This window comes from Dreissena polymorpha, chromosome 4 (genome assembly GCF_020536995.1).
Source record: "Dreissena polymorpha isolate Duluth1 chromosome 4, UMN_Dpol_1.0, whole genome shotgun sequence".
Lineage (NCBI taxonomy): Eukaryota > Metazoa > Mollusca > Bivalvia > Myida > Dreissenidae > Dreissena > Dreissena polymorpha.
Genome location: NC_068358.1, coordinates 129,408,467 through 129,423,180, shown reverse-complemented (window position 1 = coordinate 129,423,180; position 14,714 = coordinate 129,408,467). Strand labels below are relative to the sequence as shown.

The following is a 14,714-nucleotide window of genomic DNA, read 5'->3' as shown; positions in this document are numbered from 1 at the left end:
TACGGGAATGAGGTCAGCACGTAGAAGTCCAAGATCATGGTGAACAGCACGACCAACACCAGTGTAGACATCACCATGAACGGCGAGAAGCTAGAAGAAGTTTCCAGCTTCAAGTGCTTGGGAGAAACCATGTCCAAGGATGGTACAAGTACCGCAGAGGTCCGAATAAGAATTGCCATGTCGAACGCAGCGATGGCCAGACTGTGAAGATTGTGGACAAGCAGTTCCATCAGCTTCCCCACCAGTTATAGGCTCTACTAGTCCCTCGTAGTCTCCATCCCACTCTACGGCTGCGAGACCTGGACGCTTCACGCGGGCACAGAGCGCAGGAAACAGGCATTTGGACATAAATGTTTCCGAAAACTGCTCCGCATCTCCTACACGGAGCACAAGACCAACGAGTACGTCCGGAACATGACTGCAACACCTGTTGGTCCACAAGAGCCCCTACTGGCGACCGTCAAACGACGAAATCTGGCTTGGTTTGGAAACTTCACCAGGCACGACTCTCTATGCAATATTGTTCTTCAGGGCACGCTAGAGGGAGATAGACGTAGAGGCCGTCAGAGAAAAAATTGGATGGACAATGTTGAAGAGTGGAAACCCTTCCCATGGATGAAATACCTCAGCAGCACACAATAGACCTGACTGGAAGATGATTTCTGTACCGTCGTCCCTCATTTCCAACCAACGGCCAAACCGGTCAATGGATATGTGTTGATGATTCTAAATATTCACTTATTCATTAGATGGTCTGTAAAATGGGTTTCGTAACCCAAATGTACTTATAGATATATCGTATTAGTCAATGTATTTCCGATATACATGACACTAAATGAGATGAAAATTGGTTTGTTTGATGTTTGTTTTTTAAATTAAAGAATAATATACACATGATTGTTGGAGTATCTGTAGCTCGTGATGTTTTTGCTGATATTCTTAAATGTAATCTGAATAATTGTTATACATAAGAAACCAACATATGGTAAACATTATTTCCTCGAGCACACATACACATGTTTCCCAGACACTTCAAAAACCTGTCTGCAATATCAACATCGTGTTTATGCTTAACATTATTTACAGGACAGTATTACACGCCTATTTGTCAGAGTATAATTTGCATAAAAGATTAAGTGCAATTACCAACCAATCAATGCTTCTGTTTGGCACAAACATATGCTAATCATTTCCAAATGATTGGAGTTCTTTTTAGCGTTATTAATTTTTCAATTTAACTCACATGAAAACATATTTTAATCAAAACAACTGTCATCATGGTTCTATGAAACTCTTGATATATTTGCCAAAAAACAAACCTTTTGTTTCAGAAACAATTTCCATATCTTTACTGGAATTTATGTTGTCTCATATTGATCAAAATAAGTGTTATAATACTAAACTAAAACTACAGGCAGAACTTTGGAGTATAAACAAGCGCACAGGAACGTTAAATTTAATCGAAATTAAAAGAAACTTTGTGGGAACCATAAAGCTGCTACGTCACAGTTGTCACGGCAAATATAGATAACGCTAAAACACTGGTTTGCTATCTGAGAAGTACGATAATCCTCCAATGCAGTCAAATAAGCGCTTATCAATGTCTTCTAATAATACAAATACTATTGAGCTAAACGACTTTTTGTAGAAAGTCCTCCTCAAATTGGCATTGACTTTAAATAACTGTTTTGGATATTATGCCAAATAGTATTTCTACAGTTTTTTTAAAAGTAAGGTTATTATTATTATTATTATTATAATTATTGTTATTATAATAATTATTATAGTATTATTATTATTATTATATTATTAGTAGTATGTAGTAGTAGTAGTAGGTAGTAGTAGTAGTAGTAATAGTAGAAGTAGTAGTAGTAGTAGTAGTAGTAGTCGTCTTCGCCGTCGTCGTACGTCGGGTGTCTCGTCCGTCCGTCGTAGTCGTCTGATCGTCGTCGTCTCGTCGTCGTCGTCGTCGTCGTCGTTGTCGTCGCCGTCGATCGTTTTCGTCGTCGTCGTCGTCGTCGTCGTCTGTCGCCGTTGGCCTCGTCTTTCGTCTTGTCGTCGTCGTCCTCGTAAGTCGTCGTCGTCGTCGTCGTCGTCGTCGTCGTCGTCGTAGTCGTATAGTTGTAGTCGTGTTACTCGTCGGTAGTCGTAGTAGTCGTAGCTAGCGTAGTAGTAGTAGTAGAAGAAGAAGAAGTAGTCGTAGTAGTAGTAGTAGTAGTAGTAGTAGTAGTAGTAGTAGTAGTAGTAGTAGTAGTAGAAGTAAAATTGTAATTTAATTTCGCTATTTAAATTTATTTCAGATCGGGGTTATAACAAGCTTTAATCAGTCTAAACTTGAGTGTTGTTGTTTTGTATATATTAATTATTATTAGTTTACTTTGAATCCGGCCACACATACAATATGCAATCATGTGCGCCCACTTTGTTACGTGACAACAACACCCTAAGAGTTATAAATAACTAAAAACGCATTGAGTCGCTTTTGAAATTTATTTAAAAGTATACGACAAAATGAATATACCATGCTATTTAAAAATTTGAGAAATGGGTCAAACATGTAATTTGGGTCAGTTCTATTGTATAAATCTTGTTTTCTGGAATTAAAATTCATTTTGCTTTTTTCCCAATCAATAACGTAGCAACTTCAAAGATATAAATGGAACAGCTATATGAACAATCTTTCAAGTTGGCTGAATAGCTCATTCAATGAACGCATGTCGGGTAACGGGGAAATCGGTTCATCCAAGACCACGCATAACACGCAAAATAACTGTTTTTGAATTGAAACCAAATAGCTATCGATCGGTAACAAGAACATGTATTATTTTAAGTCAATAGACGACTGCAGACGCGTTTTATACTGAAAACATTATTTGTTGTCAAACTACCGGAGAGGTTTATTTATATTTAACCTAAATATACTGGTTTTTCATTACTCAGTGCAATATTTTAAATTGTATACAATATAATTCTCAATGTGAAGGGATAACAATGCTTTGGATAGCAATTGTATTGAAAGTTACAGGTAATTGTATTACTAGATATGTATATAACTTAAGTACCAGTGTATAACAGTATGTTCTTTTTTAGTAGTGCGTATAGATACCTATAATACATATATGCGCAAACGTTCATAAAATTGTACTAATGCACTTTTGATAACAATATGTTATTATATGATACCTACCAATAACGAAGTGTGTTACATGAAAACTGGAATAACAGTACCAGTGATTGTTAAAGCACGTTTATGCTATAGTTTATACTTTTCTTATAGTTGCAGCGGCATACAGCGTACTTTGTCCGACAATAGAAGGTATTTGTAGTTTTCAAATTGTTATATTCATTAAACATTTAATAACAGATATAAACATGTGAAGTATAGTCATTTGATCAACATCTAAATGTGGCATATACACGGTTTTAAAAGGCACATATTTATCTATCTGTCTGTCTGTCTGTCTGTCTGTCTGTCTGTCTGTCTGTCTGTCTGTCTGTCTGTCTGTCTGTCTGTCTGTCTGTCTGTCTGTCTGTCTGGTCTGTCTGTCTGTCTGTCTGTCTGTCTGTCTGTCTGTCTGTCTGGTCTGTCTGTCTGTCTGTCTGTCTGTCTGTCTGTCTGTCTGTCTGTCTGTCTGTCTGTCTGTCTGTCTGTCTGTCTGTCTGTCTGTCTGTCTGTCTGTCTGTCTGTCTGTCTGTCTGTCTCTGTCTGTCTGTCTGTCTGTCTGTCTGTCTGTCTGTCTGTCTGTCTGTCTGTCTGTCTGTCTGTCTGTCTGTCTGTCTGTCTGTCTGTCTGTCTGTCTGTCTGTCTGTCTGTCTGTCTGTCTGTCTGTCTGTCTGTCTGTCTGTCTGTCTGTCTGTCTGTCTGTCTGTCTGTCTGTCTGTCTGTCTGTCTGTCTGTCTGTCTGTCTGTCTGTCTGTCTGTCTGTCTGTCTGTCTGTCTGTCTGTCTGTCTGTCTGTCTGTCTGTCTGTCTGTCTGTCTGTCTGTCTGTCTGTCTGTCTGTCTGTCTGGTCTGTCTGTCTGTCTGTCTGTCTGTCTGTCTGTCTGTCTGTCTGTCTGTCTGTCTGTCTGTCTGTCTGTCTGTCTGTCTGTCTGTCTGTCTGTCTGTTCTGTCTGTCTGTCTGTCTGTCTGTCTGTCTGTCTGTCTGTCTGTCTGTCTGTCTGTCTGTCTGTCTGTCTATCTATATATATATATATATAGATACCCATATATATATATATATATATATAATTTACAAACGTATTCAAACTTTGGAAACATAATACAATGTTCGATGAATTTCTACAGATCCCTGTTACCGCTACAATGGTCCCCTTGAGATACCGGATATGGACACACGTCACCCGAGCATAAAGATTGAAACTGGGGCATACTCGCAAGATGTTTACAAACTGAGGTTCGGGCTGTGGTACATCTCGGACTTTCCGTTGACCTCAGCGGTTGTGGAAAACGGCAATTGTGGAACCAAGTTTCCCAGTTGGATTAATGGTCGGTATTTCTTGTTTACACTCATAAAAGTCACAACGTGATTCTTCTTTTGTTCATGAATCTTTGCGTCTGTGTTAACCGAACAAATCCATGCGATGTGTGATCTAGTTCACATCTTCAAAACATGCAGCGGTATCATAAAACATTGAAACATCCGCCACAGAACCCTACGCCCTTCCTGACCCCAACCAATGACCATTAAGTTCCTTTGTGGATTTGGTTTGTGTAGATATATGTTTAGACCAATATTCTTTTATGATATCGACAAGAAATGCCACTTCGCAAGAATCCCGGTTTATATTCATGATAGATATGTCAGGTTTGTTACGTACTATTTGTATATCGATGAATCTTAAAATATTGTTGAACACCGATATCGCCTGTTTTCTTATGTTCAATACACACAATTTAAGGTGTCAGCACTTAATCGTGCCATGTCTTACCAACGTGCATTTAAAAACCCTGTAACAACAAAATACCCGCTTCATTTGGTCAAATACATGTATTAAAAACTGCCACTGCTTTTCATATTTCTCTCATAAAATGTAAATGAAATAAAATCATTCTCATTTCGAACAGCCTGCATCGAAATGCACACGTTTCCGTTGGTTATGGCAGTATAATACACACACTCCATTTAAACAGGATTATCAGAATAAGCATTTCAAAATTCTATAAATATGAATACGGTAGACGACAAAACTTAATTCGAACAAACAATTTTAAAATAATTTAATTTTGATTGAGAGTCAGTTGGTTCTTTGTGCATAGTTCCTTTTTTTCTAATTCGATTCAGGAATAAGGAACAGTTCATTATTTAAAATTAACATGTTTGAGATAACGTTTTAAAAATAAGTAAAACAGATAATTCTTAAGCAAATAAAAACTAAATGTTTCCTATTCCTCATTCTAATCGAATGAGCAACTCGTGCTGACAACTAACGAAAATTCGACTATTCGACCAAATAAAGTGTATGTCAAGCAAAGAAAACGATTTTTTCTTATCCAGCAAAGAAAGGGGAACTAAAGGTTAAATAAAAAAAATAAGAAGGCCTGTGCTAGAATGCATTTGTAAAATTATTGTATAGCTCGTAAGTTTCGCTGATGTTAAGTTAAGATTCAAAGTAGAAAATGCCAGTTCGGTATAACAACTAGTAGCTGGATTTACAATTTATATTGTCGACTAAATGTATTTTTCGTATTAATTAGTCACTTTTATGTAGTAAACGTTACAAAGCAACATATGCTTATTCGGTTTGAATAAGGAATAGGTAACTTCTATGCGTGGATTGATTTTTGATTTAAATCACATTTAGATTTGTTTCGATTTACTTGAGAATTATATGTATTTGATTTCTAAAATAGTTTATATAAGATATGTTTCACGTAGATAAAGAACAAGTAATCACAGTGTATAAACCAATTGTATCATCCCCGGATGTTGCGATGTGATTGCCATGGCGTAACGGCAATATTTACATACGGTTTTTAATTTTGATACAAATCAATGGAGTAATACTGCAACAAAGTAAGTAAACTTTGTTCTTTAGATGTCGTTGATAATTAAGTTTCCCTTGAGAACGTATAAATCCGCTTCGAAGAAGTTGTTGTTTATATAAACATTGAAAATCACAGAAGAAAACTGGAAAACACATGTTTCTCTATGCCAAAATATCATTTTTTTTGTCTAAAATCTGTTCCGAATTATACATATTTGTGTATGTAATATATTGCAATTGAAGTCAAATAACTGTTATGATACATATAATCTATCGGCATTTTGAATATACTAAGATATTGATTAAAATTTACAAGATGGTTTTTAAAATGACTGTATCATATATTGCAGTGATGCTGTATCATTTATTGCGATTACACTATATGCATTCTGTATCAGTTATTGCGATAAATCTATGCCGATTTTGCCGATTTTGTATCATTTATTGTTATTAACAATAATTGATTAAGTCTTGTATTTTATCTGTTTTATGCACAATGGCTAAACAGTGGCTATATCATGAATGCATATTAATATAGAACGAAGTTTCAGCTGAAATAAATTTGAAATAAATAACGGACATAAATACCTGCAAATTATATTCGTTAAACCGAAAAGAGTATTACAAAATCTCCACAGTCTCTTCACTTTTATTAACCAACACTTGTGAATGCATGTGTGTGCCAGCTATCTATCATTCTAACGTTGTTTCTTACCAAGACTAACAGCCAATGTTAAGCATAGGTAATCAATGAAGTGAATGAAACTGGTTCGTAGGTGTTTAAAACAATTAGGAGGACGAAATGATGACAAGTTAACTTCAATCACATATTGAAAATCCCAATAATTGATACATAATAATCCCTATAATCATACACATGATTGATTCAGTTTATGCAATAATTGATACAGAAGTCGAAGCACACGTGTTAGTATAAAATGCATATATCTGATGTAAGAAAGAATCCATAAAGACATTGTAATGATCGAAAGTGCACATTCTTAATCTTAAATCTAATGCATAAATAGTTCTTGTTATTTGTTAAAACGCCAGTACAAAAAAGATTTCAAAATTAGATCATGACAATTTGACGAGATGTTCGGTGATTAGTAACGCATTTCATCCTTATTTCAATATATACAATGCATATCAGCATGTCCGAAAAATTTGTATTCAAATTTGATAATTAATCACTGTTTGAAGACCATCATAATAACAAAAAAGGAAACAAATTTACCTTTCTAGCAACGCACGTATGCCAAAATATTCATTTCGCCATGGCAATCACATCGCAACATCTGGGGATGATAAAATTGGTTTATACACTGTGAGTAATGTTCCTTATTCCGTATTCGAATAAGTAACTGGGAAGAAGGAACACATTTATTTCCATTTAAAAGTGTCATTTTTTGTCATAAATGATGCGTGGAAATGTTTCAAATCTTGTTTTAATGCGTTTTTGCGAGAGGCGTGAAGTTTTGTTGGTGACACCAATTTTGAGACTTAATCTTAAAACACGGGTGATCTCGTTGTTACATAAACTTTCAAAGTTTCTATACAATGAATATGAACGGATATTTTTTGTCAATTTGTATTTTCTTGACAATGCCATTATAGACATTTGGTCTTAACATTATTAACACAAAGCAAACCACCCAAAAGACCTGGGGTCATGTACTCATGAGTGAGGTCGGGGTGGCGGTGGCGGGGAGGCGGGGGTGTAATAAAACGTGTTAATGCTACCGGTACCTGTTATCTTCAATCGATACTTTTTACTTTATCTGTATTATCGTCATGCCACACCAATATTGTGCACATGTAACACAATTATAGCCCGGATAAATATAATCAGGATCAACGCTAAAGTTAGGTGATGGCTATGTCAACCAAACTGCATGTGTGAAAGACTTCTTCGACGCATGCGCGAACACCTACACCGTGCTGGCCAAGAACTGGGGTTATTACTACGTCTACTGCTTCTGGGCTTTGCCGTACGCGGACCAGAGGTTCTGTGTAGGTAAAGTCGCAGTATTTCGAGAGCATCGGCATGTTAAATATACCATTCGGAAATAAAAATAACTGCAAATATTGCAGTTACCGTATGCCTGGGATATTTGTGTTTGTTCAATACACGGACCAATTACTAACTTATCGCATTGGTCCATAAATATCATTGGCAATACATGGAATGAGTTTATTTTAGTACACACAAAATGTATTACAAAGACAATTTATAGGTACGATTAAGTTGTCAGGTTAACATTGCAACCCTGGACAAATATGCATACACAACGTATCTGAATAATAGAGGACCATCAATTAAAATTCTCAAATATATTTCTCATCAAATATCTGCTTTCAGATGTTGACTTGAGTAAAGTTACAACAACAACAACTACACCAGCTGCGACAACAACAACCAAACAAACTGCTACAAAAGTCAAAACAGCGGAATATTATCATGAGACTTCAAAGCAATCCGGAGGTAAAGTTCTTCAATTTGTATCTACCGGTATCAACGTTTTGCTAATTTGTACAAAGAATATTTTTTTTATTCGTTATACATGGACTTTTTTATATTGTATCATATTTTGTTCTTATTCATTGTATTACAAATATGCTTAGCGCAGTTTATAAAAAATATAAAAACGTTTTTTATGACAGCAGTACTTTTACATTTCAAATTCAAATTGTCACTGTTCCAAAAGTGAAGGGGTAGCTATAGGCTTGGGTGTGACCTTGGCATCACCATTTTTCATTATCGTTATTATTTGCGCATGTAGATACACGCCTAAGAAGTAAGTATGCATTATTTCTAAACAAATATTTTATTAAATGTGTGCATTAAGAATTCACGTGTCTTCTGTGGTCCAGAAGATTGTAATTAAAACTACGTGTATTTTTATTACACACAAAAACAATTTCAGTGTATACGCATTTACAAGTACAGTATACGTCTCAATATTGATTAACTTGCATATGCAGTCCCGTAAGTTTTTATCAAGTAATTGAACAATTAGTTAAATACATGTAATAACACATGTGCCAGGGTTTTTTCTTCAGTAGCATAGCTATATGTTATTACATATAACATTATTTCAGAAACATTGTGTGCGGAGATGTTTCTTCCCCCAAGTCTGAGTCAGTATCTTACTTCTTCTATTTATCGTGTTGGAATTATATATGCAGATTAAAGCAAATGTAGTAAACAAAGCAAAAGGACAATTAGCTGGCAAAGGGTTATAAAGAGACCGGAATTTCGAATCCATGGCCTCTATGACTTAAATCAGTTCGATTGATGAGTATCAATACACGAATGTATATTTTAACAGTTTATCAGTAGTATTATATTTCTTGATTAAATATAATGCATGCATTGCTTTTAATGACAATTGCCAAACTGTCAGCAAGTCAATTTAGTACGTGACGATTTCATTGTTTCAGACCGGCACAATTCACTGCGAATGAAAAATGGAAAGTTCCCTCAGGCTTTCCTTCAAATCTCACTGAAACGTACGTAATGTACCGCACATGCCTATGCTTTAAAAACAGTTACCTAATACGCATACTCAAATATAACATGTCTCCTCGGTTTTAACAAAAAATAACGTTTAAACATACAAACAACTTAGAATGTCAATATTCAAACGATTTTTGTTGTTGTTTTAATATAAATTTGGATATCATGCAAGTATAATTGAATGTTTTAAAAATTTGAAGAAAGAAACACCAACATATAGTACGATGTGAGACCGTGTTCTGCTACAAAAAAAAATCTTATTTTATATTTCTTTTGAATAACTTGCGTATTTATATTAAATATACATAAACATATTATTGGAAAAACGTTATCCATTAAAGACACTTTGTTGTAATGTGTATGTCAAATATAAACTATTAATGATTGATTATACGTACACGGTAGGTTTCGCTTTGTCAGTCCCATGTAACCATTAATATTTTTGCTTGTAAGATGTCGCTGAACCATTTTCATCAATTCCAATGAATAAATGCGTAATATTTTAATAAAAAGTAAAACTGTTTTTATCAAAATGCGTTTTTTATTTGCATGTACATGTTTAGCTTCAAAAAAAAATAAATTGTTGACGGTTTGAAATGGCTACTGTACTCTTGATCTTGTTTTGGTAAAGCTGAAGCCTAATTCGATTCAGGTCGTTTTCATAACTATATTTTTTCTGTTGACCAATCCGGATAAAACTTTAGAGATAGCTAGATAGCATGAAAACATAGTAAGGGATTTTATTTGGTTGTAATAGGGTCACGGTAACGGTCAAGGTAAATGCTAATTAAAAAATAAAAATGTTTTCCAGTCAATATTACTTCAGTTTAAATGGAAGTATTGCACCAAACGTTTGTACATGCAGAGATAGCATAAGGGTTGCATTTGAGGCAAATCGGGTAAAGATCAAAAACTTAGAATACGGTAAAACGTTCGTCCGGGGTTCGCATATACTTTTTATAAGTTCGAAGCGGTTTATCATGTACTTCGGGCCTTTAAATAAGACTTTCCAAAGAAATTATTTGTGGAATTATATTGGATAAGATAATTGAAATAAAAAACGAGGTGGTTCCTCAAAACAAAACTTTTTTCGAGGTAGATTCGGGAGATTCTATAGATTGAGTTGTTTGTATTATTGGCTTAAATTTATTTGCATTACTATGTTTGAGAAGCTTAAACAAAAACTAGAAATGGCGCGGCAGAGGCCGACGCGTATCCCCACGCCGCATGTTTGACCCAGGGGCGCCCCAGGGTTGGTAATGAGGCCATGCATAGTTGAGATTGACCGTATTGTCATAAGAAATGTTCAGTATCAATTTGAAGTAAATGGGCGAAGAAATAAAGAAGTTTATGTAAAATAACCTAAACAAATGAGTGAAAATCTCTGACCCGGCCCCACCCCAACCCACATAACTTTTGACCCAAGGGTTAGATCAAAATTTAAAATAGTGCACTGTGGCACATACGGTATGCTCATAGCTACCATGCGTTTAAGTTTCAAGGTTCTTGTGCTAATAGTGTAGGAGGAGATAGTGGCCAGGACGGACGGACAGACAGACGGCGGAGATAACCACATAATAGATTTCAAAATCTAAACGCGGACCCTAAGTTCAAGGTCAAGGTCACAGTGGTAAAAAATTTCATGCGCATGGAAAGGTCTTGTCCAGATACACATGCATACCAAATATGAAAGCAATATCTAAAGGGACACTGTAGTAATGAACCTTTTTCGAATCGCGGTCGCAGATTTCGTAACCTGAAAACTGACCCCAAGTTCAAGGTCAAGGTCATAATGGAATTTTTTTTATGCGCATGGATAGGTGTTGTCTAGATACACATGCATACCAAATATGATTGCAATATCTGAAGGGACACAGTAGTTATGAGCCTTTTTCGAATCGCGGTCGCAGATTTCAAAACCTTATATCTGACCCTCAAGTTCAAGGTCAAGGTCACAGGGGTAAAACATTGTATGCACAGGGATAGGTGTTGTCTAGATACACATGCATACCAAATATGAAAGCAATATCTGATGGGACACAGTAGTTATGAGCCTTTTTCGATTCGCGGTCGCAGGAAAATCTCTGATCCGGCCCCACTCCAACCCCAATAAATTTTGCCCCAAGGCTCAGATCAAAATTCCAAATAGTGCAGGGTCGCACATATGCTCATAGCTACCATGTGTGTGAGTTTCAATGTTCTAGTGCTTATAGTGAAGGAGGAGATAGTGGCCAAGACGGACGGACAGACAGACGGACAGACGCCGGAGATAACCACAATATATCCACGCTTTTCAAAAAGCGTGGGGATAATCAGTTGTTGTTAAGCCATATCTTGCATTTCTTCAGTCCGGGCTAGGAGTTGGGTGGACTAATTGTATTGATAAATAAATTAAACCTTTATTCAAATACCGTTATTTCCCGTTGAAAACAACATGGCACATACCTTTTTTGTTCAATAATAGTATTTGTATATAGATTCGATCCGATGCCATTTCTTTTATCAGCCAAGACCGCGCATTTATTTCATGTAGTGTCGTTTTGTTTGGTTTTACTGTGTCAAATCTACATAACACGAAATAGTTGAGTCATGTAGGACTATACTCTCTTAATAAATCAACATGTTTTACTCAAATGCAAGTTTTATCATTTAGACGATTGGTATAGATTTGAGATATTGATAGGGTAAGCATTGGTATTCACTACATAATCACTGAAATATGTAAACACTGTAGACAATAGTTGCGCCATATTGCGCTGAGGCTGATTAATTTCATTTGAAAACAGCGGAAAAAAGATGAACAGTTGATTTTCTTTTGTTTTGTGTCGAGTTCCTTATTGTATACTAGATGACATATATATTGTATTATTAAAATCAATTCAGCTTTGAATTGCCTTTATTAACAAGTAATCTGGGTCTCTACGTTCAAAATGTTGAATTCATTATTGGTAAAAGTTGTGGATTTTACATTTAATTACACAGAGATGGAAATAAGTATAATGTCACCTATATGCTCTTTCCATCAGCTTCAGTTAACCCAATTGTTGTTATAGCTCAATGTCCATTATGTGTCGATTCCATTCAGAATGCGAAGTGTGCAAGCCCCAAACGTCCCCGAATAATCTACAGACAGCAAGAACAGCCCACCAGATGGAACAGGAAAGCATAATACAACACAGCCACATATTGTTTAATGGGATGGTTTGGATATTTTGTTTGTGTTATGACTTTAACAGTACTAGAAATATATGGACTTTATTTGGTATTGCTTAACCATTTTGCTTTACTGTTGTTTTGATAATTGCTGCTTATCTTTGTATAGTGGATATCGCGTTGTTAAAGAAAAAACCAAGTGAAACTTCCCATACACCCGTGGTAAGACATCTTACTATATAGCACGATGTCGTTTATGTATGAAAAGCAACAGATCGGCAAGCAGTTTGACAACGCGCAAAGCACAAGACACAATGCAAAGTCGCACAACAAACGCAAACAATGAATAAATCTTGCACAACCAGCTTTGAGCGGTTATAGCATAGCCTTGGAGGCAACCGCTTGTATCACGGTGCCTAACCAATACGGATAATATCGGAAACATTTGAACGTTTCCGGATAATACCCGAAACGGCACCAGATCATAGCAGAAATATTTTGACTGTTTTGAGGTATGTTTTTTTATTTAAATATTCTATTTTTTACGTAAACATTATTCACCAAACCAATATTCCACGGAACAACTAAGACATTCATTCAGTAAATTGCATACTCGTGCTCAGTAACAAAAACGTCATTATGCAGTGGGGACCTATATCGTCCAACAGTTTATGCACAAAACCTGTGGAAACGGAAGTAAAATGCAGATATTGGTCCATATTAACAACGAAATTTAAATTTAGGAGCTAGTTTCCTGATGAAAACGGCAGAATAATTATTGATAAATCATTGCCATGATGAGTGACGGTTTCGTTTGTAGAAAAAAACATCTATTTTATGTGCCCATTGCTGGCATCGGATAATGCATGAAATAGGCACCGGATAATAGCCGAGACTAATGCATTTAAGTACATGTATAGCACGTATTGGATTCTGCTGATATGGTAATCATTTTAAGAATTTCTTGATTTTATATTGTTTAATGAAATGGGTTTGTTACTTCTCGTCCCTCAGCCCTGACCACTGTCTTAACGCATGAAAGATGTCTTGACCCTACACTGAAAATGTTATTAAAACTAGGCATTTAAGGTTACACATGTTATTGGTTCTTAAAAATCTGATGTAGAACGCGTGCTATTGTTGAACGTCCGATTCAGCAATAATATTTATCAGATATAAGAACCCGTAGATTGTTTAAATATAAAATGTATATACACGATGCGATAACAATTTGAAACAGAAAGTTTTAAGACCAGTTCAGCAGTGTTAATTGTAAAATATGATTGTTGTATAATTAGTCTTTTTTAACCATTTTTGTTTACTTTTGTGGGATTATAATTATAATTGATTATTATATTTAATATAAGGGGTAATAAGTTGTGTGTAATCTACGGTTTAGATTTAGAGATACTTCCCCAATCGTGATACTTCCCTTGTTTACAATTGCGCTCTTCAAATGCACACAAAGTTAGGTACTTGTCGTTTTTGGACTTATTCATTATCAAAATTTATAGCAAGTATCGCTTTTATTTGTACATGATGTATGTTTAACATACAAAAGTTTTCATTTCATAATTCACTCATTACTGTATTTTTTTTTGTTTCAAACTTCAGTGCCCTAACATCTTACTTTGAAGTTCGAGATAGAATATGGTAAGTTTAGTCTCAGTTGATAAGTTTATTTAATGGACTTATGGTTACTGTTCGATATTTCTTGGAATGGATATAGCAGTGTACTGAGTAATTGTACAATTATCATTAACTTTAAACTTTACTTGAACAAGTTATCCTGCTTTGATTAACTGCTATGCCCATGGCAAGTGTAAAGTAACCACGGAGGAAAAGTGTGCCAGTTGATAGGCTCAAACCCATGACGTTGGAACACTAGTTCATGTCAATTGCTATAACTATGATAATTTATAACAGAATGTCACGACAGACCGATGTTTTTTCGGGTTTGAAACTGCAGAGACTGAAGAGAAGCAGGAGAGTTGTGTGTTTTTATCTGTAACTGTTCCCCCTAGTAATGAAGACAGATACAATGTTGAGTCTGG

The 14,714-nt window shown here is 35.6% G+C and overlaps 1 protein-coding gene across 1 annotated transcript; it reads left to right on the top strand.

Moving 5' to 3' along the window:
• Positions 1 to 2,889: 2,889 nt before the first annotated feature.
• On the top strand, positions 2,890 to 13,829 carry LOC127876463 (uncharacterized). The gene is made up of 8 exons (XM_052421769.1): positions 2,890 to 3,025; positions 3,278 to 3,316; positions 4,288 to 4,488; positions 7,840 to 8,004; positions 8,350 to 8,472; positions 9,090 to 9,128; positions 9,432 to 9,500; positions 12,593 to 13,829. The coding sequence occupies exons 1-8, from the start codon at positions 2,992 to 2,994 to the stop codon at positions 12,778 to 12,780; spliced, it is 858 nt and encodes a 285-aa protein (XP_052277729.1). The 5' UTR covers positions 2,890 to 2,991; the 3' UTR covers positions 12,781 to 13,829.
• The last annotated feature ends 885 nt before the right edge of the window (positions 13,830 to 14,714 follow it).